This window comes from Platalea leucorodia (assembly GCF_965183815.1).
Source record: "Platalea leucorodia genome assembly, chromosome: 4".
NCBI lineage: Eukaryota > Metazoa > Chordata > Aves > Pelecaniformes > Threskiornithidae > Platalea > Platalea leucorodia.
The window spans coordinates 120,530,877-120,555,466 of record NC_138826.1 but is presented as its reverse complement, the minus strand read 5'-3'; the positions used below and the strand labels follow the sequence as shown (position 1 = coordinate 120,555,466).

Sequence of the window (24,590 nt, the reverse complement as noted above, 5' to 3'; positions counted from 1 at the left end):
TTTAGGCCTCCTAACCATCCCTCTCGACGCCGCTCTCTGCTCCGCCATACCCTCTAGTCTTTCTCCTGTGGAGACCCACCATTTTCCCCCCTGACGGGCAGCGTGCTTCCCCGCACGACCTTGCTTCTCCTTGGGGGATTTTGCTTCGGCTGCCGCTCGGCTGGCAGGGCCTGGGCTCCCCTCAGGGCGGGAACCGGGGCGGGGCGGGGGGTGTGAGGGAAGGGAGACGCTACGTGCCCGGGAGAGGGCGAGGGCGCTGGGACGGGAGGCCGGGCGCCCGGAGGGAGGCCCGCAGCCTGGGAAGTCCCCGCGGAGGAGGAGGAGGAGGCGGGGACGGCAGTCAGCTGAGCCGGGCCGCCGCCATGGGCGCTCCGTGAGGGGGGTGAGCGGGGCGGCGGTCGGCGGGGGCTGCCCCTGAGGGGAGCCCGGCGCGGGGGGACGGCGGCCGGTGGCCGGTTTCCCTCGCGGTGGCCTGGGGCGGGCTCGCCCGGTGAGTCGGCGGCTCCGGGGTGGGCCTGCGGGGAGGGCGGGCCGCGCCGGGGAAGGGCAAGCGGGGGAGCGCCGGTTTGCGGCTCCCGGAGGCCGCCCCCGGCCCGGGCCCGGGGCGGGGGGGCTGCGGCGGGACGGAGCGGCCGTGACTGGGCAGAGGCGGGTGCGGGCGCCTCAGCCCCCCCCCGGTGCCGCGGCGGGGTGGCGGGCGTGCGGTGGAGAAGGAAAAAGGGGTCAAGAAAGCGAAAATGAAAGTTAAAAATCAGCGGAAATGGCATCTCGGCGTGAAACGCAGCGGCGGGGGGAGCTGAGGCCGGGCGCGGCAGCGGGAGGCGGCGGCGGCCCGGGCCCTGTCGGGGCCGGGCGGGCGTCGGAGCCCGCTCTCCTCAGGGCCGGGAGCTGCCGGCCTCCCCAAATACTGTCAGGCTGGTGAGGGACTGAGGGGAGAGTGGGTGAGAGGGGGGTTCTTGTTCCATCGCCAGGGGAGGGGGCTCCCGAGGAAGGGTTGGTTAGCCCGAGAGACCTCTCAGGGATCACTTGCTTTATTCATGCAGTCTGTGAGGGGTTAATGGGATATGGAGACCCAGGGACGCTCTGGTGTGGCGGGGTCAGAGGTGTTAGAAGGTGCCTGGGTGTTATGACAAGATGTGTGGCTTGCTTGTCTTCATAACATGAAGGTGTGTTTATGTTTTCTTTATAAATATTTATTGGGCAAGAAATCAAGAGTTTTCTCTTTGCAAACCTTGTAGTAAACGCTTCAGAGATGTCCAGCAAGTTGAAGAGTCATCCTGCTGAAAATGGAGAGCATCTGAGGAGTAACATGGAAAACGGAACGGACAGCATGGCTGCCCCTGCCCTTAGTACCTACACCCCAGAAGAGATGGTACAACAGATGAAAGAACTAATCACTGAGAACAATGAGTTAAAAGGTGAATGTGCATGTGAACTGGTCTTGAAATGCAGAAGCCCTGAGTCTGTTCTGTGGGGGGTTTTGTTCTATGAGTATGATTTCCGTGCTCATTTGCCCTTGCTGGATAACATTTTATACCTTGGTAGTATTCGCTGTATAAATGACTCTGCAAGTGGCAAGGCCAGTTTGATAGGACACATCAGATTGAATCAGTATGGAAGATCAGGGGGAGAACAGCCCAATGTATGGGTGACTTATTTGCTTTAGAATTACATGTACAAGTAGTAGAGCACTGTGTATTTTAGGAGGCAAGGTGAAAAATCTCTTCCTATGACAGGCTCTTTGCTCATCAACCTCTAAAAGCTTTTTTGGTTTGTATTTTAGGACTGTCGGGCAGCTCCATTACAGACAGACTAATGTTTTGCCATAGCTGCATCAGGAGGGGTGGGTAATGCACAATGCCCAGAACAGTTTGGGTTGGGATGCTGTCTGAAAGGAGCTGTATCCTCTCGGGCAGAGAGCAGGCTGTCCTGCAGTGTGTGTAGTAACGACTATGAACATTTAGATGTGGCAGCACCTTCTGTACTTCAAAAGGAAGTGGTGGCCATGGCAGGGTCTATCTGGGAGAAACCAATAGGATTCCCTGAAAACGCCTAAAGATGTGACTCTTTCAAGTGAGATAGATTTCCTTCTGGATCCCAGGACTTTAAGTGTCAGATACAAATTTTTTTTTTTAAATCAATAGAGCAAAACTCAAGGGATCTGGGAATTTTCTGTGTAAAAGACAGAGATACCTCACTGTTTACATGGCAGCAGAGCGCGAAGTCCCATATCTTGTTTGCTGTGATTTTACACTAGTGTTTAAATTCCGCCTGAATCATTTTTGGACCTGGTCCAAGTTCTCTGCCTTGGAGTCTCATGGGTATCTGGCAGGAGAGTTGTTTCTAGACGTACCTCTGGTATTTTGCTAAAAGGTCCTGCATCATATACGATAATGTTGCAGGACCATATTTACAGCTGCTGTAACTCAGACCTTGCAGAATCATTCTCCAGAGCTACATTTATTTACATAACGTGAAGGATTTGTTGGCTGTTTATAATATGACATCAGGAGATAATGGAACTTACTGGAAAATACAATGTATAAAAGATTTTCAAGCAACTGGCTTTGGGTTTGTTGCTTTTAAAAAAAGCAAGTCTGAAATACTTTAATTGACTCTTCCTAAAAATCTTGTAAGCATTTTGGAATAGTAAGACTGCTGCTGTTACATACTGACTTTGTTACATACGTATGGCTTCCCAGCCAGGGGGAACTGACTGCTGTAAGTTGTTGGGTATATTTTTTTCAATGCTTTCAATCAAATCTTAACCAAATGTTCAAGTAGAGCATTGTTGGGCATATTTGAGACATTTGATTTGATAGCATCCATTTTCATGCAGTAATTTACCAGTCTAAGATGTCTGTTTTCCCTACCAAGTCTCAGTAGTTTCAGAATCTCAGTTCAGTAGTTTTCATTTGGGTTGATCACGTAAAGGAAACTTCTGCTTCTTGGTTTAGGAATAAGTCGAGCAGTAAGAGAGTGTGGGCGTGTGATTTCAGCAGTGGATTTAATGCTATTTATTATAGTGCTAACAGATATAGGAAGTTTAGTTTTGGTTTGGTATTTAAGGTAGACGAGAAGGGGGTTTGCATTTCATACCCAGTTATTGCTAATCCACGTGATACTGAAGAGTGCTGAGCTCAGCGTAGTGGAAATCTGCTGTTTCACTGACAGAGTATTCATGTGAATCAATGTCTTGTCTCTGGCTGTCGTTTAGAAGCCATGAAGTTGCATAACCAAGCTATGAAGGACCGATATGAGGAACTTTCCGTCTGGCGAGAGAAGCAGAAAGAAGAACGAGAATTTTACGAGTTAAAGTTTAAGGAGGCCAAGCAGTGCTTGCTAGCCAAGTGCATTGAAAATGAACAGCTACAGCAACAACTTCAGAGCTTAAAGGAAAGAGAAGAAGGAGCTGAAATGGTAAATAAGGAATTGGTTGGATTGACACACTTTTGAATTGAAAGTCTGGAGCATTCAGCCCCTTCATCACACTGGGAGGTTTGGAGATTTGTTAACGTCTCAATTTTTATCCTTATGCTTATGTCTTTATCCAATACAAGAGGTCTTGGCCTGACGTATTTTACAAAGTGAGGCTTCTCAGAGTGTAGTAACAGAAAATAGTGCCACATCTGAGATAATTTACATTGCCATTAACATTTAATTAACAGTAATAATTAACATTCTTGACATAAGAAACAAGAAATTAACATTTCTTGCTAACTTTTCATTCTTTATTTTGTTTACTGTTGGCTGTCTCTTGACTTTATCCCTCCCTTTGCTTGTTAGATTATCTGTCTCATGATCATTTAATTGCTTTTGTATTTGTGTTTCCAGGAAGAAGTCGACATGTAAGCAAAAAAAGAAATTACCTGCCATCTGTTTTTATTATATCATTCTCCTCTCATGAAAACTCTTCTACTGAGGTCAGATTAGATCTGTACTTCTGCTGCCCCATTTGAGTCTGACCCTCTGCCTTAACTTTGGCTCTTTAACACATCATTTCTAACATTGCAGGTGATTGCTTAGTATTAGCGTTTTTCTCAACAGAGACACTAGTAGAGTCTCCTTTCCTCTCCTGACTGCCTATTTTATGGAACTGTGTAAGAAACTTTTCAGCATGTAAATCAAAATTGGCCAATAAGTTCAGAAGTTACAAGGGGAAAGAAAGTCATGTATAAATAGTGTGATTGTGTAAGCATTACTTACACAATCTTTACTTCACAGGCTAAAAGTTGTATTTCAGGATTCTCAAGGAAACTGAGAATTTCATAAATCTGGAATAGTTTTTGAAGAGGAAGTAGAGGATTTATTCTGCCTCTACCTGTTTTAGAACTTCTGGTACTTCGAATACTTAAAGTATGTTATTGACAGAGTGATCCAACCTGCTTGAGTAATCCAACATCCGGATAAGTAAAAATGAATCTCTTCTAATTATGTCATTCCAAGAGCTTCATAGAGTAAGCACTCATCCTTCTATGATTCTTTGCAGTTTTATCAGCCAGTGGTAACTGTAATTTAGACAGCAACATTTTCATTTCTGATTATGATTTTCAGGCTGACTGTCATTTAAGCCAAAATGACCTTCTGTCTTGAATGCTTTAGTTCTACTTTAATTGTTTTTACTTTTACTTTTTTTTTGTTTAGAAAGAGCATAAAAAATTTCCTCTGACAGAAAGAATAATTTTAAATTAGTCTAATTTTTCTCTCCTCTGTGTTTTACTATTAACTGAGATAGACTATAGTCTATTGCCACTGTTAAGGGACATCTGTTTCACTCAAAGTAAATCACAGATGTATTGTGTTGCCTCCCCTAGTGATAAACCAGCACTCATAGGAGGGTTTCTCTCAAAACCGTACCTGTGTTAGCACAAGTTGCTGTGAAGCTCGCTCTCCTTCACTGAAGCTGACTCTAATTGCATCCTCTTACAGCCTAAGCGCAAAGTCAGAGAGAGCAGCAAGTCAGGTGGGTAGGGTGGTACTGCAGGATGAGAGACACTGTAAGCATAGCAAGAATTTGGAGATTTGGCATGAATGATAGATTAGAATGTAGTTCAGACTCCGGGAATTGTCCAGAATTTACATTGATGGTACGTGGTGTAATAAAGGCATTACCAGGAGGTGGAAGGCCCAGATTACAAAATGAAGAAGAAACAAACTCACAGGGAAAGTTTCATAATGGGGAGAAGCATCTAAAGGAGAGAAAAAATTGAGGCTTCCTGGTTATGTAGAGGTGTAAGAGAGGAGTTTTGAGGATCCTGGGGAATGGGAAGAGGCAGAAGGTGAAGGAGATGGTCATGACTGGAAGGAGAGATTACGGTTGGGAGAATCTCTCAGGGACAGAGGCTTTGTGGAAGGGAAGGGATATAGGGAGAGATTTATACATGGAGATAGGGTACAGAGAAGTTGTATGGTGGAGGAAGGCTGAAAGTGGGGTGTGTAGAAAAGCTCTCTGCCCACTGGTCTTTTCTCCCTAGAATCTTAGGTAGGTTTGGGAAAAGAGGAATAAGGATATGGGTGAAAAAATAAAATAATTCTGGACAATAATTCTGTAGGTTGGCTGAGACCCTACGTGGTAGTGAGAGGCATAGATTCGGCCAAAGATTTACATCCTAATTATCTGTGTATTCAGGGAACCAGGCCCATGTTTTCCAGAAGCATGATGCTCATCAATTGATGAACTTGGTTTCACAGTTTAGACTTCTTGCTGTCTAGTGGGCCAAAGCATATTTTAAGGATCTGTACACTGGGTTTTTCTAGGCAAACCTAAACAGAGAAGAAGGGATGCAGGACACTTTTTATGTTCAGGCTCTGTGCTCCTTGGCTGGTGTTTCCTTTTGGTTGGCTAATGCAAGGTTTGTTTATCCCAGGAGGGCTGCATGGCTCCCGAGAAGGAAGCGAGGCAGCTGAAATCCCAGGTGCAGCGGCTCCAGGCTGAGAAGGCAGATCTGCTAGCCATCATTTCAGAACTGCAGGTCAAGCTGAACATCTCCTCAGCAGAGGATTCCTTTGTGGAGATTGGGATGAACGTAAGTGAGGGGAATAAAAAGAACACAGTGACCTGCGGCCAGAAACTTTGGTTCCAGCTTGGTCCTTCTTTTTTTGCAAACTGAATTTTCTTCTTGCACCAGGCTAAATGATGAGGAAGTCAGGTCTGAGTGTAATTACGGTGACAATGTTTACTTGGTGACATTCTACAGCGAGGGATTTAGCACCCTGTTTTGCTTTAGTAGAAAGGGTGACTCTGTACCCATGTCAATGAAAAGTCTTTATGCCTCTTTGAGAGGGAACAACAAACTGCCAGCAACAGCAGTACCACAAGGTATAGGCGCGGCGGATTTGGGAGAAGAGTTGCACAGTTGGACTCGATGGTCTTAAAGGTCTTTTCCAACCTAAATGATTCTATGATTCTGTGGTCTCTTAGGTTACCTGACATGGAGCGCTTGTGCATTACAAGATGTAGTGGTAAAGGACTTGGAATTTATTTTTGTCCTTCCACTTTAATGCTCAGAGTAAATTAATTTCATAGCTAGCCTGCATCGCACTAAAGATATTCTCTGGAAAAAACAGCATGGTCCAGCAGGTGACTTCGGACTAGTTCAAAATGTTAAGAGTCTTACCTTAGTTGGAATTCCTGGGAACATCTGTGCTACGTTTTGTTAAGGGGCAACACCTACGCATAGAGGGGGCATTTTCTTTTGAGAACGGGGCTCACTTTCTACTGACAGATATGTAGAGATGCAGGCAGACAAAACTAAGTGCAAAGCTGTAGAGTGTTCCTGAGAGGCACAAAAATCTTTTTCTACTATTCTTGTATCTGAAAAATGTTCACAGGCAAAATGTGAAAATGTGGGTCTCCGCTATCCCCATAATAGCAGATCCCTCTCTGGAAAGTACAAGTGCAACAAGAAATTAAGAGGATTTAGTTAAAACTTGTTTGGAGTTGTTGAAGAAAACTTCAGACTTCAGGAAACCTTCAAGGATGCATTCTCCTTTTTTTGCTACAAAGATTCACCTTTGGGCTATGAAGATCAAGGAGTGAGTTTTGTAGCGGGAAGGAAGCGCAGTTCTTTTGGGAGGCAGGAGAGTGGTTTTTAGGCTTATATTTAAAGTCACCTGCAGTGATGTTGGCTGCTGCTGTGTGGTGCCCAGTCATCTTCATAGGGGAGAGTGGCCATGGAAGTTGATGATGAAAGGAGAAGGCCAAATCTCATCGTTGTTCTTCTCTGACCAGTCCGGAAGAGATACAGGGAAAGGCATGTGAAGTATTTAAGTTACGAATTTCCAAACATGAAACTGATCTGTGGAGTTTTTATTTATTTTTATTGCCAGGATAGTAGTTTTCCCTGTTTTTCTTCCTTCCTTAACTCAAGTAAATAAAACTATGTCCTGCTTAGTCCAAATACCAAGCTAATAGTGTTTTTTCTTTCCTAGGAAGGAGAAATAAATAGAACTGCAAAGGAACATCAAGAGAATAGTGGTGAAACGACCAGTAACGTTGCTGTCTACATGTATGTAGGTTCTTGTGGGATGTCTGTGATTCAGATTTCTGCAATGTATTTTGTTTTCAATGTGAGGGAAGTACTTTTTTATGAGGAATGTGCTAGAAAATCCTGTTTTTTCTGCGGCCTTGCATCCCTCCATTGCAGTAGCCCTACCTTCCTACCATGTTAGAAAGACCCTCAGCTCTCTGGCATTTTTCCTTCCAATTTTCACTAGCTGACAAGAGGGAGTGCATATTCTGGCATTTCTGTACATGCTGACTTGCCAACTTTTCAGGCTTTTAAGGGTGGCCAAACAGAAAAGATAAAGATAGAGGCTGCAGGGACTCCCTCCCTTCTAGTCATTGGAGACCATCTGATAGAGTATCTGTCCTCTACCCAATTATAATGATGTTGGTAAGAATCAGAGGTCTTGTAGGCTTTCAGATCTGAACCCTGTCTGTTCTGTTTGTGTGTGCTTGGTATAAAGTGTATCGTGGTGGGGTAGACAGTGCAATAACGTAGTCCTTATTTTTCAGGTTACTAGGCTTAAGACACCAGCATTCTGTTTAGGTTACTTCTCAAAATTTGATCTTTACATCAGCTTGAGGGCACAAGGGACTTTCTTGCCCCTAGCTGAACCTTTACTCCTCATGGACATAGACAGCTGATACTATTACACTTTCCATTTTGGATACTGCCCAATTTAGCAGCTAGATGGTTGTGGCTGAACTCTCTTATTTACTTCGTGGCCTTTGCTTTTGGAAGGAAAGGATATAGAAAATGCTAAGGGCATAGCAGGCCAGAAAGCTGTGCTCCATGTACAGGTTTTCCCTTAAACCCATCATTCCTTGTGTCACTGCAAGGGAGAACAGAGTTTTAATGTAATGATATAGAAAACTTGTCCCTCAGCATGCAGTTAAGAAGTTGAAGGGGCGGGGAGGGGGGGAAGTTATGGTCATGGATGAAACAGAGGGTTGCTGACCACAGACCGAGTATTCAGCTTGCTGCTAGCGGTGGCTTGTGAGAACACTCTGGTTACGAGAAGACATGCTCTGTGGGACTTGCTTACCTTTTGATGAGTATCTGGGCCATATCTACAAGAACAGGAGGTATATATACCTCTTAAAATATTTCCTGTGTCACCATGTGTCTTTGTGCAGCGTTGAAACTTTAGACTGGTGCTGTTAACAGGTTCAGAGAAATGTGATCCACTCAGGACAGGTTTATTTCTGTAAGAGTAGAACGGTGCACTAAAAATCCCCTGATAAAAGTTATTTACTTAAAATACCTTGGCAGAACACTGTCTTTGGGGTATTGAATTTTGCTCACCAAAGATTTCTAGCTCTCAGGAGCACATAAAGGATTACATTTTACTTTCTGTTCTGAACTACAAAAGCAAAATAAAAAACATGCCGTTTTACAGCTGAGCTTCTGAAGTGTAGTGTATATAACCTGCCTATCTTACCATATAGTTAGGGGATTTTTACTTTCTCTCTAGATGGACATAAAAATGGAGAGAATGAAACACAGTATTTTATCACCAGGAAATTAACTTACCTTATTTTTCAGAGGGTGTTGTATTTATTTTGGTTCATTTCTACAGTAGCATAATGCAATTTTCAAAAGAGCTATAGAACATGATGGAGGTGAAATATCAAAGAGATTTTTTTACTGGAAAAGAAAGCAATTTCTGATGACCGTTTTTGGTGGAACTTGCCTTCTTTTCCTGGAAAGGAATGAGACAGAGATAAGAAACGTTGCATGTTTCACTGGGAAAAAAAAGTTATTTTGGGAACAGAGAGCAGCACTTTGCAGAAGGAGCTGCAAAGTAGGTCAGAATAAATGCACTGGGTTTTGTATTGTCTTGACTGCTTTTCCTTTCCTTGCTTAAGTACTAAATTGTTCCCCCAACTTGACGGGGACTTTCTGAGCACTGCACAAAGCAAGGACTGCATTCGCACGCACAGGAACTGTGGCTAGCAGCTTGTGGGAATGAGCCCTTTGCTCAGAACATTGCTTTTCAGCACCGTGTGAAATGGTGGCCTCTCAGACTGGGTCCCAAAACTACGGATAAGGGAGTGCCCTAGTACAACCATAGCTGTCATTACTTACTTCTGGTTTGGTTTGAAGCAGGAGCAAACCTGCAGATGAATCGAAGAATTTGGAGTCTGAGGAGCTAACTGTGAGCCAGCTGCTCTGCTGCCTTAGAAATGAAACTCAGAGGAGGGAAAAACTTGAGAAGGAGCTGCAGGATCACAAAGAGAGGTATGAAGCAGGTGCATGGTAACATTTGGAGCTGTTTTCTTTCAGGGCTGCTGCAGTTATCAAGTCTGTGGCTGATCCAAGACAAGCTGAAATGTCAGTATGACCTGGATGGGGAATTTCCCGAGCAGTCCGTATTAATAACTTATTTTTGTGGTAGTCCTTCTAGGGATAAACCACAGGTTCTCTTCTATGGGCAAAAGGGTTTCCATGTTTTATCATTATTTCCTATAGCACCACAGATCAAGACAAGTTACCCATTTCCTCTTGGGTTCGAACTTTCCCCAGGTTATGTCAGAATGATATGATGACTAGTTGAGGATGTTCTCTCCACTCACTCCTCCATAGTTATTTGGGTTTGTATGAGTCATCTGCGTGTGGGGCCTTAAGCAAATCACTATGTATAAGTCAGGGATTACAGTCCTCTTCGTGATATTGGCAGGCTACATTTAGCAACGCCTGAGCTTGGAAAAGCTCCTTAGAAATGTCTAAAATAAGTTTAATTCCAAACTTGTCTAAGAGAGAGTTTTTCCGGTGAGACCTGCATGAGGGTCCATCTCAGCTCAGTTCTAGTGGTATAAATCGGCATGACTGTTCAGGCGTGGAAAATTGCCTAAGCAGTAGCTGTTGCAAATCCCCACTTCGCAGAGACAGAGTAAGACTTCCTGGACATTATCGACCATGAAAGGTTGGTGTCATGGTAATTGCTTCTGTGTGGTCTTCCTAGAAGAGGTAATGAGCCATAGCCAAACGATTCTTGGAAATCTCAGCCTTTGAAAATACCAAAGGAAAATAGGGGCAATATTAATTACTGGATTCAGTGAACAGACTGACCCATTTCCAAAGGGTTAGCAGTTTTTGACTGTACCAAAGATTGATCACTGTGGACTGAATGTCACTGTGATTCACCACACCCGCAGGCTTATACATCCATTTTAATTAAATATACAGGCTGGGTGTCCTGTGTGCTTCAGGAACCCCCATGGTTGTGCAGGCTTTCCTGCATGTCTGTGCTTTCAATTCTGCCTCTTGTTTGTGGCTGTGATGTTAGAAAGACAGTACATCATTTGCATGAAATCCTTGAATAGTCACAATCTCACTTTAAATATAGGCCAAATCCGTTATTGTTGGATCCTTCTGTTTTCCAGACTGTCAAAGCTGGAGAAGGAAACCAGCAACTGCCTGGAGAGTGGGACACAAACTGAACAGGAAGAAGAGGAGAGTTCAGAGGCCGTAAGTACCTGTCCTCCTGAGCCAAGATTTAACAACGTACAGCTTGCTTCTTGAGGCCAACAACCTCAGGGCCGAGATTTCCACTTGCACTTAGGGAGCAAGGGGCAAATATCCTGCACGGGGCATGGAAGTGAATTTTGAACTCTCCAATCCATATCTTAGAGGTGGTTCCAAATTACACCAGCCACCAAAGAGGGGGGAGATTGGTGGCCAAGAATTAGGGAAGCATGGCATAACTGCAGGTATACCTCATTGCCCTGGCCATGCCCACTGAACAGAGAGAGATGCAGTCATTTCTAGCTCCAGAAAGTCTTCTAGACTGGGTGAATTTCCTCACTGCTGGCTAGGTCAGCTTTTGGATCAGAATCTAATGACAGCATACTGTAAAACAGACTTTAAATGTGGAGCTCATATGGCACCTGGTTTGGGGTTTTTTCATGATTTTGGTGAGATGTATTGCAATGGTGGCACATAACTATCTTGGACTGAGGCACAGTTCCAGGCAAACTCAGTCCTGTTGTTTTCAGTTAAGGGTTTGAATGGATGTTGGGGTTGGGATTCAGCTCCAGATTCAGACACGTAAATTTATGTGCCTACCGTCGTAGGCGTCTCCGTGTGAGGTAAGCGCGTCAGCTCCCATAGCAGTGGAGACCCATTCAGGTTCAGTTCAACTCCATAACACAGGCAACTAAGAATGCCTGTATATGAGGCAGTGTGGGTTGTCTGAGGTGCGTGGGGCTAGCAAATATGCTGTGGGATCTGCTGGAGACCTGAGCCCTTCTGAAGGCCAGGACAAGTATTTTAGGGCAGGGCTGGCTTAGTTAAACTAGACCAGTTTGTGGTCAGGCCAAGAGATGTCCTTTCTAAGGAAAGCAGATGATGCCTCAGTTAATTCTTTCCAGTATTTTTATCTCAGCTTTGCCTGAGTTACAGCTTGAGCCAGATGCTCCTCATCTAAGTACTGATACTGAGGTCAGCATAGCAAGAGGGCACTTGTCAGTGGAGCTCATGTTATCTCCCCCTATTGTAAAATATAGATCTTTAATGAAACAGTGTGGGGGTGCAGTGTGGACCATTTGAGGGCTCTGCATTTGAAGAAATCCTGGGAGAGAAGGAAAAGTTTTTCAAACCTGCTTTGGCTGTGTTTGGAGAGTGAGGAGTGGCTGGGAGAGAAGAGGCTAGAGCACATCCTCTGCCAGACAGCAGCTGGACACTAACCTCAGCCAGGTCTCCTGAGGCAAGTCATCTTAAAGCCCCACTGCAGTTATTGCTCTGCCTTCCCTGGGAGGTTGCTTGTAAGCTTCCCAGAAGCAGAGATCTAGGAGGCAATGATTTAGGTGTTGCTCCTTTCCTGGGCAGGCTAAGAAATGGGTGTTGGGAAGAGACAGTCTGTACTGTGGGGTGGGATTTTCTGAGTTGGGTTAGCTTTTTCTTTCAGCAAGGCTGCCAGACTTGCTTTCCAGAAGCATGGATTGATTGCGTTCCAATTAAGTAAAATATCTTGAATTACGGTGGCTTTCACCAGGGACCAAGAATTCACAGCGCAGCTTTATTAGAAGTCAGACTTTTGCCAGTGATATGTGGTTTCATTTGTGGACACGTTTTCTGTTAAGGCAATTTCTACTGATGCCTATTTTTCTGCAAATTGAAATGCCGTCACCTTGCAAAAATCAGTGCTTTCATCTGTGAGTGTGATTGGATTAGTTGGATTGCTGCATAAAATACTTTTGTGGCTTGTTTTGCAGCTATGATGGTAGAAGAAGTTGTGGACTTTCCCTGTTAGAAAACAGGAGCTTTTCTGCAAGAAAATAGGACAGCAGCATGCTCTTGATACACCTGGTATCTTTTTAGTCACAGCCACCCAGCTCATTCCCAAGCTGGACTGGAGAGTTTCCGTGCATTTGATGAGATAAGACATTATCAGTAAAAATTAGAGTGCTAGGGACAATTAAACTGATGCTAGCATGATAATGAGATTCAGATGTTTCTTTAGGAAAGCTCCAGGATGTACCTCCAGAGACTACAAACCAGCAGGAGTCAAAGTTTTCACGTCTTCTGGAGTGTGGGGATATATTTTAAGAATTGAAACTCATATGTGTCCTTTGTGTCTTGGGTTGGAGGAGAACACAGCTGCTGTTTCTTTCCTCCTCCTGCTTTTTGCCCGTCTTTAGGATCCTTCAGTGATCTTCCTGTGGTCTAAAGCCCAAATGAGAGGGCCAGTGACTTGCAAGAAGAATTATTACAGTTTTACTAGAAGTCATGTTCTTCTTGGTTTGCAAAGTTGATTCATGAATAAACGGTAACAGAGTTACCACCTGGGGTTGTATTTTCTCCTTCAAAAAGTCAAGAGCTGAAGCCTTCCAGTCCTCATGCGTGTGGGGTGGGAGAGGCTGGTGTGTGTAGGGAGAGAGCCATTTGGCTGGAGGCGTTTCATGCATAATTGAAATAACGATGCATAAAACTTTCCATGTTCTCTGCTTCCTGCACGAAACAAGAATAGAGAAACTAGAATGGAAGGGGTAATCCCAGTGCAGGATATAACTGGGAAGAGAAAGTCTAAGGTTTTAGTCTGCCTCCTCTACTGCTCTGCTTCCAAACTGCTGCTTCTGTTCCACATGTGCTGTCACACCTCTTTCAGAAGAGCTCATTGATGCTAGCAGACTGGAAGCCTACCTAGGGATCGATCATGTGTTTGTTTCCTTGACAGACTATAATTATTGCTTAGAGGACTGGCAGTATTCACTACGTCTGCCTGCTCTGCTCATGCGTGTTTTAAATTGTGAACTCTGAGAAAGAAAATGTAGACGTGTTTCCCATCTGCATGAGATGTATTCTAGCCAATGTTGGAAAGTCAGTAATAGTGTTGTTTTTTGAGGCACCTGGATTTTATGGAAGTGTTAAGTCAAAATGAGGTTCTGCCATGTTTAGGAATAATTGGTAATGGTGAAGCCTTGTGGATGGGCCTTATTATTGAGTGTAGAGTGTAACAGTGCATAATGACTTACGCTGTTTCCTCTAGAGAAAGAATGATACTTCCTCGTTAGATCTCTTAGTTAGCCTGCAACTTTCCTATCTTGAATTGTCCGTATGTAATTTTCCTTGTTTTTTCTCTAAAAGGTTGGCAGTGAAGTAGAAACCCTGAATTTGCAAGTTTGTGCTCTGTTTAAAGAGCTTCAGGAAGCCCATGAGAAGTTAAAAGAAGCAGAATTGATTCAGAAGAAACTTCAAGAAAAGTAAGGTTCAGAAGAACAGAAGTTCTGCCGTGACACCCAGTGTATATTTGTATGACAACTCCCACCTTGGGAAACTCACCAGCTCTACCAATACCAACTTAAACGTCTGTTTCATAGAAATGCTGTAAAAGATTGCTGCTTCTTTGTAAGCGGAGATGAAAGTACAGGAATACAGTAATTGTCAGAAAATCTGAGCTGCCAACCTAGTTCTACAAATAGAACCCCAGTGCCTTGAATTTTAAGATTTGGGTTTTAACCCTTCCTGATGTAAAGGCAAATCTTTCCTCTTTTCTCCTTCACATAATCAACCCCTGTTCTAGTCTTAGGGGAAGAAGCTAAGGGACCTAGTTATGACCCTTTTCACATGAACTGTTTGTGCTTTTGAAGACCAAATGTGTAGGTTATAAAAAATGATTATAAGATCCTCCCTTTAGTTGCTTAGTTTTCTGTCAAATTCCAGTTCTTAATACTAAGAAAGTAAGTGTTGGTTTCAGTACCTTTGTTTTCTGATGGTTGAGTATAGATTCATTATTGTCTTTCCTTGTTCTTCATCAAAATAAGCCTTTAAAGTGAACCACACAAAGATTCTTTTTGTTTTATGCCTAGTGTGCCAAATCCATCAGGAAAAGATGAACAGGAGAGATCAACCTTTTTTCCTTGTTCTGTCAGGTGCCAGGTACTGGAAAGGAAAAGCTCGGCTGCTGCATCAGAATTGGAGGAGAAGCAGGAGCTAATATACACCATCAAGAAACTGGAACTTCAGGTGGAGAGCATGCAGGCAGAGGTCAAGCTGGAACAAGCCAAGACACATGAAGAAAAGTGAGTATGACTTGGGTTTATATTTCAGCGAGGTATTGTCAGTGAGGAAGGGAAGTCCAAGCGAACCTGGCCAAAGGGGAATTGAATCTGAAATACGAGTTTGTGTTCTGCACCCTTTGAAGCCATGTTATGTTTGTAGAGCCTGAACTAGAAACCTGCATTCACCTCGGTGTCTGTGTCACTTTGAATCTGGAGTCTCCACATCAGGCTCAAATTGTATCCTCTTGTCTAGTGAACCCCCCACTTAAGAAAATTTGAGCTGTAAGCTCTGACTTGTATCTTTCTTTTGTCATAAAGTCAAAGACAGAACAGGGTCAGGTATAATGTACAAGCAGAGGAAGCAGAACAGTGACAAGAGCTGTCCCATTGACTAGCAGGGGTAAATGTGTCCACAGCCTGGAGGGTAGGGACAAGTCAGGTGGTTACAATGATGAGACAGTTATGTTAATAAAGAGGTCTATGGTCTCTACGATACATTTGCAAATAAGAGAGGTAAGTATGCAGTGAAGCTGAGGTAAAGAGACTCACTGTTTGCTCTGGCTCCCTGCTCCCTTTCATGTGGAATCCATGTAAGGAGTGTGAAAATGTCAGTCCAAGCTGTTCAGAGAGGCTGAACTGCCTGAAGGACCTGTCTTCAGCTGCTGGAGAAGCTGCTTATTACGTTTGGAGTCTGTGTCTGGTTCTTCTCGCAGAGGCAATCAGCTCTGGAGCAGGCACATTCCACAGCGGAGCAAGGGATCATGGCGTACAGGGGGCTTCCTGAGCCAGGGAAACGCCAGGGGAATGCAGAGCCCTGCCAGGAGCTGGCAGCTCTCATGAGAGCAGCTGACGAGGGCTGGGTGGGGACAGGAGTAACAGCAGCCACCCCCTGCTCCCACAAAATCAGCCCCAGGGAGCGCTAGCGACCAGGAGTGCTGCAAACAGGACGTGGGGTGTCAGGCAGGGCATGATGCGGCAGTTTGCGCAGGAGGGTGCGCAGGGAGGGTGCCTCTTCGAAGGAGGGGCATTCCACTGGCCAACTGGGAGACCTGAAGTACACATAACCCAGCAACTGGGCACTGTTCTGTGACCATTGGCACAGGTCATCCTACCTGACCCTCAAGGCAGAATGGTGGGCACTTGTCTGAGAGCAAAGGCTGCAGCTCTGGCTGGGGGGTCTGCACCATCTACCCCAGTCGTGGCCGATGCCTCCACCCAGACGGAGCTGCGGAAGGGAGAGGCTGCAGTGCAGACCTCAGACTGCAGGAAGTGCCCAGACCTTTCCCCTGGGGCAGGGACAGGCGGCAGACCTGCCTGCAAAAGCTGTGCCCAGGTGGAGGACCTCCTGCAGGAGGCGGTGAGAAGGCTGCATAACATCAGGGAGGCTGAGAAGGAGTTAAGTAGCTGGTTTCAAGCGCAGTCTGCAGTGGACACACAGCCCACGGCCAAACAGCCAAAAACTCCCCCACCGGCACGCACAGAAGGGAGGGTATCCAATAACGCAGCAGAATGAACGGTTGTAACGGCAAGGACCAGCAGGAGGAAGAGACTTCCCCTGAAGCCTGAGGTGTCCTTGCAGAACCACTTCACTGCTCTGCGGACTGAAGAGGAAAGACTTGTCACACCAGGAGAGACGCTGGAGCTGAGTAAGGCAGCCCGATCTGCTCCCCGTGTAACAACCAGCGCAACTAAGAAAAGGCGACGGGTGATAGTCGTAGGCGACTCGCTTCTGAGAGGAACGGAGGCACCCATTTGCCGAGTGATGCACTCTAGAGAGGTGTGCTGCTTACCGGGGGCTTATCAGGGATGTCACCGAGAGACTACCAAGCCTCATACAGTCCACTGACTATTATCCACTGCTGTTGTTTCACATGGGCACCAGTGATACAGCCAGGAGCAGTCTGAGGGGTATCGAGAAAGACTACAGAGCCCTGGGAGCGGCAGTAAGGGACTCTGGAGCGCAGGTAGTTTTTTCATCCGTCCTTCTGGTCAAAGAAAAGGGGTTTAAAAGAGCCAGTCAAATCTGGCGAATCAACAAATGGTTACAGGACTGGTGCCACAGCCAGGGGTTCAGCTACTTAGACCACGGGACTCACTTTGAGAAACCTGGTCTGCTAGGGGCTGATGGGGTCCCTCTGCCAGAGAGGGGGAAGAGCATCTTCAGCCATAGGCTTGCCAAGCTGGTGAAGAGGGCTTTAAACTAAAGTTGCCGGTGGAGGGGAACCTCAGTCCATCCTACTCCTCCCGGTGTGATGCCAGTGTCAGCAATAGATGCTGAGAGCCTGGAGAAGGATCACTGGTCAGCAGGAGAGCACCTGAAGAGCAGCACAAAGGAATTCCAGCCACTCCAGCCAGTAAGTCAGCTTCACCGGGGCCCAACTTAAATGCCTTAAATGCAAACATACATAGCATGGGGAATAAACAAGAGGAGTTAAGAGACATGCGCATGCCTGCAGGGCTATGATCTTATTGGCATCATGGAGACATGGTGGGATGGCTCCTATGACTGGAGTGTTGGAATGGAAGGATACAGGCTTTTTAAGAAGGACAGGCAGGGGAGATGAGGAGGGGGTGTTGCCCTCTGTGTCAGTGACCGGCTGGAGTGTATGGCACTCCACCTGGGGATGGGCGAGGAGCTGACCGAGAGCATATGGGTCAGGATTAAAGGGAGGGCAGGGACAGGTGACATTATAGTGGGGGTCTGCTACAGGCCACTCGACCAGGAGGACGGAGTGGATGAGGCCCTCTATAGACACATAGGAGCAACCTCACGTTCACAAGCCCTGGTCCTCATGGGTGACTTCAACCACCCCAATATCTGTTGGAGGGACAACAGAGCAGGGCAGAAACAATCCAGGAGGTTCCTGGAGTGCGTTGATGATAAATTCCTTCTCCAAGTGATACAGGAGCCAACGAGGAGAGGTGCTATGCTGGACCTTGTTCTCACCAACAAGGAGGGGCTGGTGGGGAATGTGAAGCTCAAGGGCAGCCTTGGCTGCAGCGACCATGAAATGGTGCAGTTCAAGATCCTTGGGGCACCAAGGAGGGCGCGCAGGGAGGTCACTACCCTGGACATCAGGAGAGCAGACTTTGGCCTCTTCAGGGATCTGCTTGATAGAGTACCATGGGATAAAGCCCTGGAGGAAAGAGGGGCCCAAGAAAGCTGGTTAATATTCAAGGATCACCTCCTCCAAGCTCAGGAGCGATGCATCCCAACAAAGAGGAAGTCAGACAAAAACACCAAGAGGGCTGCATGGATGAACAAGGAGCTCTTGGACAACCTCAAACACAAAAAGGAAGCCTGCAGAGGGTAGAAGCAAGGACAGGTAGCCTGGGAGGAATACAGAGAAATTGTCCAAGCAGCGAGGGATCACGTTAGGAAAGCTAAAGCTCTGATAGAATTAAATCTGGCCAGGGACAGCAAGGGCAACAAGAAAAGCTTCTCTAGGTACATCAGCGATAAAAGGAAGAATAGGGAGAACGTGGGCCCTCTCCAGAAGGAAACAGGAGACCTGGTTACCTGGGATATGGAGAAGGCTGAGGTACTCAACGACTTTTTTGCCTCAGTCTTCACCAGCAAGTGCTCAAGCCCCACTGCCCAAGTCGCAGAGGGCAAAGGCAGGGACTGGGAGAATGAAGAACTGCCCACTGTAGGAGAAGATCAGGTTTGAGACCATTTAAGGAGCCTGAAGGTGCACAAGTCCATGGGACCTGATGAGATGCATCTGCGGGTCCTGAGGGAACTGGCGGATGAAGTTGCTAAGCCACCATCCATTGTATTTGAGAAGTCATGGCAGTCTGGTGAAGTTCCCACTGACTGGAAAAGGGGAAACATAACCCCCATTTTTAAAAAGGGAAAAAAGGAAGACCCGGGGAACTACAGGCCTGTCAGTCTCACCTCTGTGCCCAGCAAGATCATGGAGCAGATCCTCCTGGAAACCACACTAAGGCACATGGAAAATAAGGAGGTGATTGCTGACAGCCAATATGACTTCACTAAGGGCACATTGTGCCTGACAAATTTGGTGGCCTTCTACGATGGGGTTACAGCATTGGTGGATAAGGGAAGAGCAACTGACGTCATCTACCTGGACTTGTCCAAAGCATGTGACGCTGTCCCGCACAACATCCTTGTCTCTAAATTGGAGAGACATGGATTTGACGGACGGACCACTTGGATTGCTGGACGGTTGCACTCAAAAGAGTTGTGGTCAACGGCTCGATGTCCAAGTGGAGACCAGTGACGAGTGGTGTTTCTTAGGGGTCGGTATTGGGACTGGCGCTGTTTAACATCTTTGTTGGTGACATGGACAGTGGGATTCAGTGCCCCCTCAGCAAGTTTGCCGATGACACCAAGCTGTGTGTTGCGGTTGACACGCTGGAGGGAAGGGATGCCATCCAGAGGGACCTTGACAGGCTTGAGAGGGGGGCCCGTGCGAACCTCAGGAGGTTCAACAAGGCCAAGTACAAGGTCCTGCACCTGGGTCAGGGCAACCCCCAGTATCAATGCAGACTGGGGGATGAAGGGATTGAGAGCAGCTCTGCAGAGAAGGACTTGGGGGTGTTGGTCGATGAGAAGCTCAACATGAGCCAGCAATGTGCACTTGCAGCCCAGAAAGCCAACCGTACCCTGGGCTGCATCACAAGAAGCGTGGCCAGCAGGGCGAGGGAGGTGATTTTGCCCCTCTACTCTGCTCTTGTAAGACCCCACCTGGAGCCCTGTGTCCAGCTCTGGGGCCCCCAACATAAGAAAGACATGGACCTGTTGGAGTGAGTCCAGAGGAGGCCATGAAGATGATCAGAGGGCTGGAGCACCTCTGCTGTGAGGAAAGGCTGAGAGAGTTGGGGTTGTTCAGCCTGGAGAAGAGAAGGCTCCAGGGAGACCTTATAGCAGCCTTCCAGTACTTAAAGGGGGCCTACAGGAGAGCTGGAGAGGGACTTTTTACAAGGGCATGTCATGATAGGACGAAGGGTAATGGCTTTAAACTGAAAGAGGGTAGATTTAGATTAGATATAAGGAAGAAATTCTTCACTGTGAGGGTGGTGAGGCACTGGAACAGGTTGCCCAGAGGAGCTGTGGGTGCCCCATCCCTGGAAGTGTTCAAGGCCAGGCTGGATGGGGCTTTGAGCAACCCAGTCTGGTGGGAGGTGTCCCTGCCCATGGCAGGGGCGTTGGAACCAGATGGTCTTTAAGGTCCCTTCCAACCCAAACCATTCTATGATTCTCGTGATGAATTCTCTTCACTTGAAGTCTCTGAGTCAAGACTTGGATGTCTTCCTAAGAGAGGTGTTAAATTTTGAACAGAATTTGTGAGCTTGATATAAAAATATTGGATGATGAATTCTTCAATCTGAAATGCAGACGATCAGTAAGGACGTTTGTTTGGACTCAGCCCATGGGTAGAGCAGCACACAACTCATTGGAAGAGAGATGTTGAGACATGGAGCATGATTTTTTTCTCATCAGAAATGCAGATTCGTTTTCAAGGAGCTGGTGGTGTTTTTTTTTTTTTCTAAGTTCTAACAGATTATTTAGATTTCAAAGAATTTTTCAGTGTTTCAAACTTTCACTTCTTTTCTTGTTATAAACAGGGCAAGATTTACTAGCTTGCAGGATACATACAGCAAACTCCTTCCTGAACTCGCTGAGGCAAAGAAAAGAATCGATGAAATGAAACTCAAAGAGGTAAACTCATCACAAGAAGAAATCATAATTAATGAGAGGGGAGTGGGAAGGGATGGGAGAATGTATCTAGGAAGTAATTCAGGCAGGGAACAACTGTCATCCCTTCCACATAATACAGTATGCAGCATAGCAGCATTGCTCTGATAAACATACATCTTGTGCTGTCAATTATAGAAAACTTTATCCACACATCCGTACTTCCATGGTGTTTTCTAGACAAGGTCTAATCTGCACTGCAGTGTGGAGTCCAGTCCTTAGAGCTCAGCGATATGCAAAGGCATATAGGTGTTCCTGCAGCATAATTTGTAAATATGGGAAGGTAGACCTCTAAACATTTTTGTAATCTTAAACAGCATGCCTGCCACAGCGAGGTCTCGTTCGTAACTGAGGCTCCATGGAAGTGCCAGATTCTTCTGTATAATTTTGGAAAGTGGGAAAACTTCCTTTGCAGTGTCCATTAAGGAGTTCTCTTTTACCTTGATACAATGTAGTTTGAAAGCTCAAACCTAATCTTTAAATTAAAATATCAATCACCATTGCTGGCTTAGTCTAAATTCCTGCGATGACCAAAATTGGAAGCTTTTCCAAGGGCAGGCAGAGTAAGAAGCAAACTTTCACTTCAAGCAGTGTCGTATGCAGAGTTTGTCTCATAATCATATTTCTTCCTTGCAGCTGGACAGAGTGGATAAAGTTGTGGTGGAACAGCTGAATGCAAAGGTGGAGTTGGCAGAACAAGCCCTTGCTGCAAAGCAGCTCCAGATAGATGAAATGAAGCAGATAATTGCTAAGCAAGAGGAGGACCTCGAAACCATGGCTGTGCTCCGTGCTCAGGTATCGGCTCTTCTTCAGAAATTGGCTGGTTCCCCCACCCAGTATTCAGAAACCATTTAATGGCTCACTCTGGAATACTGAATATCTGCTTGCTCAATTCCAAAGCATAATTCCCTTGCTCGGCCTGCCTTGCAGATCCCTGCAGAGCCTTTACACCATATCCTACGGTTCTGTAGGAGGAACTGTGTATGCTGGAGTCTGGCACAACAAACAAAAGCTGGGAATAGATGTGTTTGTGTATTTAAAACCACTGTCTTAAGAATCACTGCCTATGTTTTAGGGATGATTTTACTCAAACCAGTATGTGTAAACAGTGACTAAGAAGGGTCTGCCTCGCATTTAAGGCACAGAACTGACATCTTGGCCCGGTTCCACTGTCTGTGCCACAGATTTATCTGTGTCATCGATGAAGTCACCTCCTCACTGCTTGTTCGTACCTCATTTCTGCCTCTGTGCAGCAGAGGGCAATAGCAGTGTCCTGGATAAGACACTTGAAGTATCTTATACAGAATCCAGAAACTACTGATTCACCTTGTAAGTAGTGCAGGGCTTCACTTCACTTTGCAGTGTGTAGGTGCTGTGGGGCTGTTTTAAGTAGATGCAGGCTATCGTACAGATTTGCTATTTTGGCATACCGTATATGACTGTGGTTCAGTCTAAGTTACAAATTCTCAGCACAATTTCATGTCTCTGATCAGATGGAGGTTTATTGTTCTGACTTCCACGCTGAGAGGGCAGCAAGAGAGAAGATCCATGAGGAGAACGAGCAGTTGGCTGTCCAGCTGGCCTGCCTGCTAAAAGAGCAGCAAAACCTCGAAGATCTTGGCCGGTGAGAACAGACTTCGGCTGAGCTGCCTTTGGACTGTCTTGTTACCCTGTGTGCTGGAGTTGACTGACATTGTCTTGCTAGCATCTCAGTAGAAAGGCAAACAACTTTGCAGACATTTATGTCTTGGTTAATTTTAATTTTAAAAGAGAAGAAAAATTAGTTGGCTGACTTCTCATTTTAATTTTGTGATAGGATCTCTGTAAGGCGCGTTAGTTCTTACTTGGGTGCCTTAGCAAGATTTTACTTTGGATGATTCATACTTGGTAAATTTTCCCTGCTGATTTTTTTTGAGTTTCTTTGGGTTCTGGCCTCAATTTTAGTGGTGAAACTGCAGCTAAGCTTGCTACACGTGTGCCAGGGATATCTGCTGCTTCTCCAGGTGGCAGTGGTGAGTGAGTACCCATAGTTTCAAGTACTGCGATACCCCGGAATCGCACCATTTTAGCACTCTTAGCTGTAAAAGAGAAAAAAAAGTATTAACCATGTGTCCTCCACTCCTCTTGTGGAAGCCATGGGTAGGAGAAGAGTGCCCAGAATTTGAAGACTGAAGTTACATTTCGCGTTAACTGTGCACTGAACCCTTTTTCTGGTATAACTTGCTTCTCTACTTGAATCAAATTTGCAGTTCGCCCTGAATAGCTGAGAGTCCCCGGAGTTTTCCAGAGAAGTGTGCCCAGATCCCTAGGTGTGCAGCTGCACAAATCCTGCTGGCGTCAGTTGTGTGACCCTGATTTCAGCAGGACCCTGGCACGATCTCACAAAGCAGCAGCGTTTCCAGGTCCTCTTCCTGAGCAGCAGTTGTGAACTAAACGCGTGACCAGTTGACATGATTTACTTGCAAATCCTTTGATTTATTTTGAAACCTCTTAGATTTTCTGGAGACAAAGGGAAGATACCTTTTGCTCAGTCTTTTTTCAGAGCCCTTGACTTATTTTTTTTTATTTTCAGAAACTCTTTGGCAGAGATGCAGAATCGCCACGGAGCCAGGGCACCAGATCGGGAACACTCACCTCGCCTTGTCCAAAGAGGTACTGTCAGCTCCTGGGGCCAGGCCCTGCTGTGTTCAGTTTCAAACAGCTTTGCTTGGCTGCAAGCAGCTCCCCAGCTCCCCTGTGGCTCTTCTGGCAGCTGGGTAGTTGCAGAGAACGTGATTCTCTGGCTGTTAGGAGCAAGCTGCCAGTCCTCTTTCCACCGCTCCAGAAAAAGAGTGGAAAAATCAAGTAACATAACAGGTAATCATTTATCTTCTCTGCTTGCAGGAACTGGTAGTCAAGACTGGCCAGAGCAGCGGAATATCTCGATCTATTCATGTCCCAAATGTGAAGAAATTCTACCTGATTTGGACACACTGCAGATTCACGTTATGGACTGCATTAATTGAGTGATGCCCTCCAATTCTTCATCTTCTGGAATTTCACCTGCCAAACACGTTTTTTTTTTCTTCCTGCTCGAATAATGCTCAACTCTACATCCTGCGAAGGAGGTTTTCAGGGGGTTTCTCATTAATTCAGTGGGAAAAGGGTAAAACTCCTACCCTGCCCTGTACTCACTAATCTTGTTTTAATCTGCTTTAGGAAAATCATTTTTATAGGTTAACAACATGGATACATTAAAGAACTCCCAGTGTGTCTGCTGCTATGAAATCTTTAAGCAACATTCCCCTGATGTGCTCTGCTCTTATGGCTGGCCCGCAGAACGGGGCCAAATCACTGAAGTCAGAAGGGAGATGGGATATATGCTGATCAATTAAAGTACTGTGAGGCTGTAAATACTTCATCTCTCATACACTATAGATCAGGAAAATAATACATTAAAAAAGCTGTTCGAGAAGCTTCCAGCAAAACGGAATAGTGCTGTATTCCTCGAGCATTCGAAATGAACCCTGCTCTTTCTCCAGATGGCAGTTTTATTGCTGCCCTTGTGACCATGCTAATCTGATGTTACATTTTTGATGGCTTACATAACTTCTTGCTTTAGCCAGATGTGGGTAAGGTTTAAAACAGATCATTTAGGTCTGATATGTGTAGCTCCTGGTGTACCTAAGTCACTTGGTTTTACAGAACTGTTCGTTTTTAAGGTGTTGTGCTGATTCTTCTTTATTATAATAAATTCATTTGAACCTGTACAGTACTGTGCTAGAAGGAGCTGAGAGGGATGTAACCTAATTTAAAGAGAAGAGTATAATGGATTTTCACATCTCAAAATAAATCTATTCTAAGTATAAAATTATCTATGCC

At 45.7% G+C, this 24,590-nt stretch overlaps 1 protein-coding gene across 3 annotated transcripts; it reads left to right on the top strand.

The window, feature by feature from the left end:
* The first annotated feature begins 386 nt into the window (after positions 1–386).
* On the top strand, positions 387–24,590 carry OPTN (optineurin). 3 transcript variants are annotated; one of them, XM_082310139.1, is made up of 14 exons: positions 387–490; positions 1,239–1,418; positions 3,218–3,420; positions 5,868–6,026; positions 7,432–7,508; positions 9,615–9,746; positions 10,892–10,976; positions 14,094–14,209; positions 14,879–15,028; positions 20,600–20,693; positions 21,366–21,524; positions 22,223–22,353; positions 23,302–23,381; positions 23,613–24,590. In XM_082310139.1, exons 2-14 carry the CDS (start codon positions 1,253–1,255, stop codon positions 23,732–23,734), a joined length of 1,674 nt encoding a protein of 557 aa, XP_082166265.1. In that variant the 5' UTR covers positions 387–490; positions 1,239–1,252; the 3' UTR covers positions 23,735–24,590. The 3 variants fall into 3 exon arrangements, with proteins under 3 accessions (XP_082166265.1, XP_082166264.1, XP_082166266.1); XM_082310138.1 differs by having other exon boundaries at positions 9,612–9,746; positions 23,613–24,589; XM_082310140.1 differs by lacking the exon at positions 387–490 and adding an exon at positions 803–918 and having other exon boundaries at positions 9,612–9,746.

Excerpts from the sequence above, each read along its gene's own strand:
- OPTN (XM_082310140.1), top strand. The coding sequence starts at position 1,253 with ATGTCCAGCAAGTTGAAGAGTCATCCTGCTGAAAATGGAGAGCATCTG. Across the intron at positions 9,747-10,891 it reads CTGCAGGATCACAAAGAGAG|ACTGTCAAAGCTGGAGAAGG; the intron begins GTATGAAGCAGG and ends TCTGTTTTCCAG. Across the intron at positions 21,525-22,222 it reads TGGCTGTGCTCCGTGCTCAG|ATGGAGGTTTATTGTTCTGA; the intron begins GTATCGGCTCTT and ends GTCTCTGATCAG.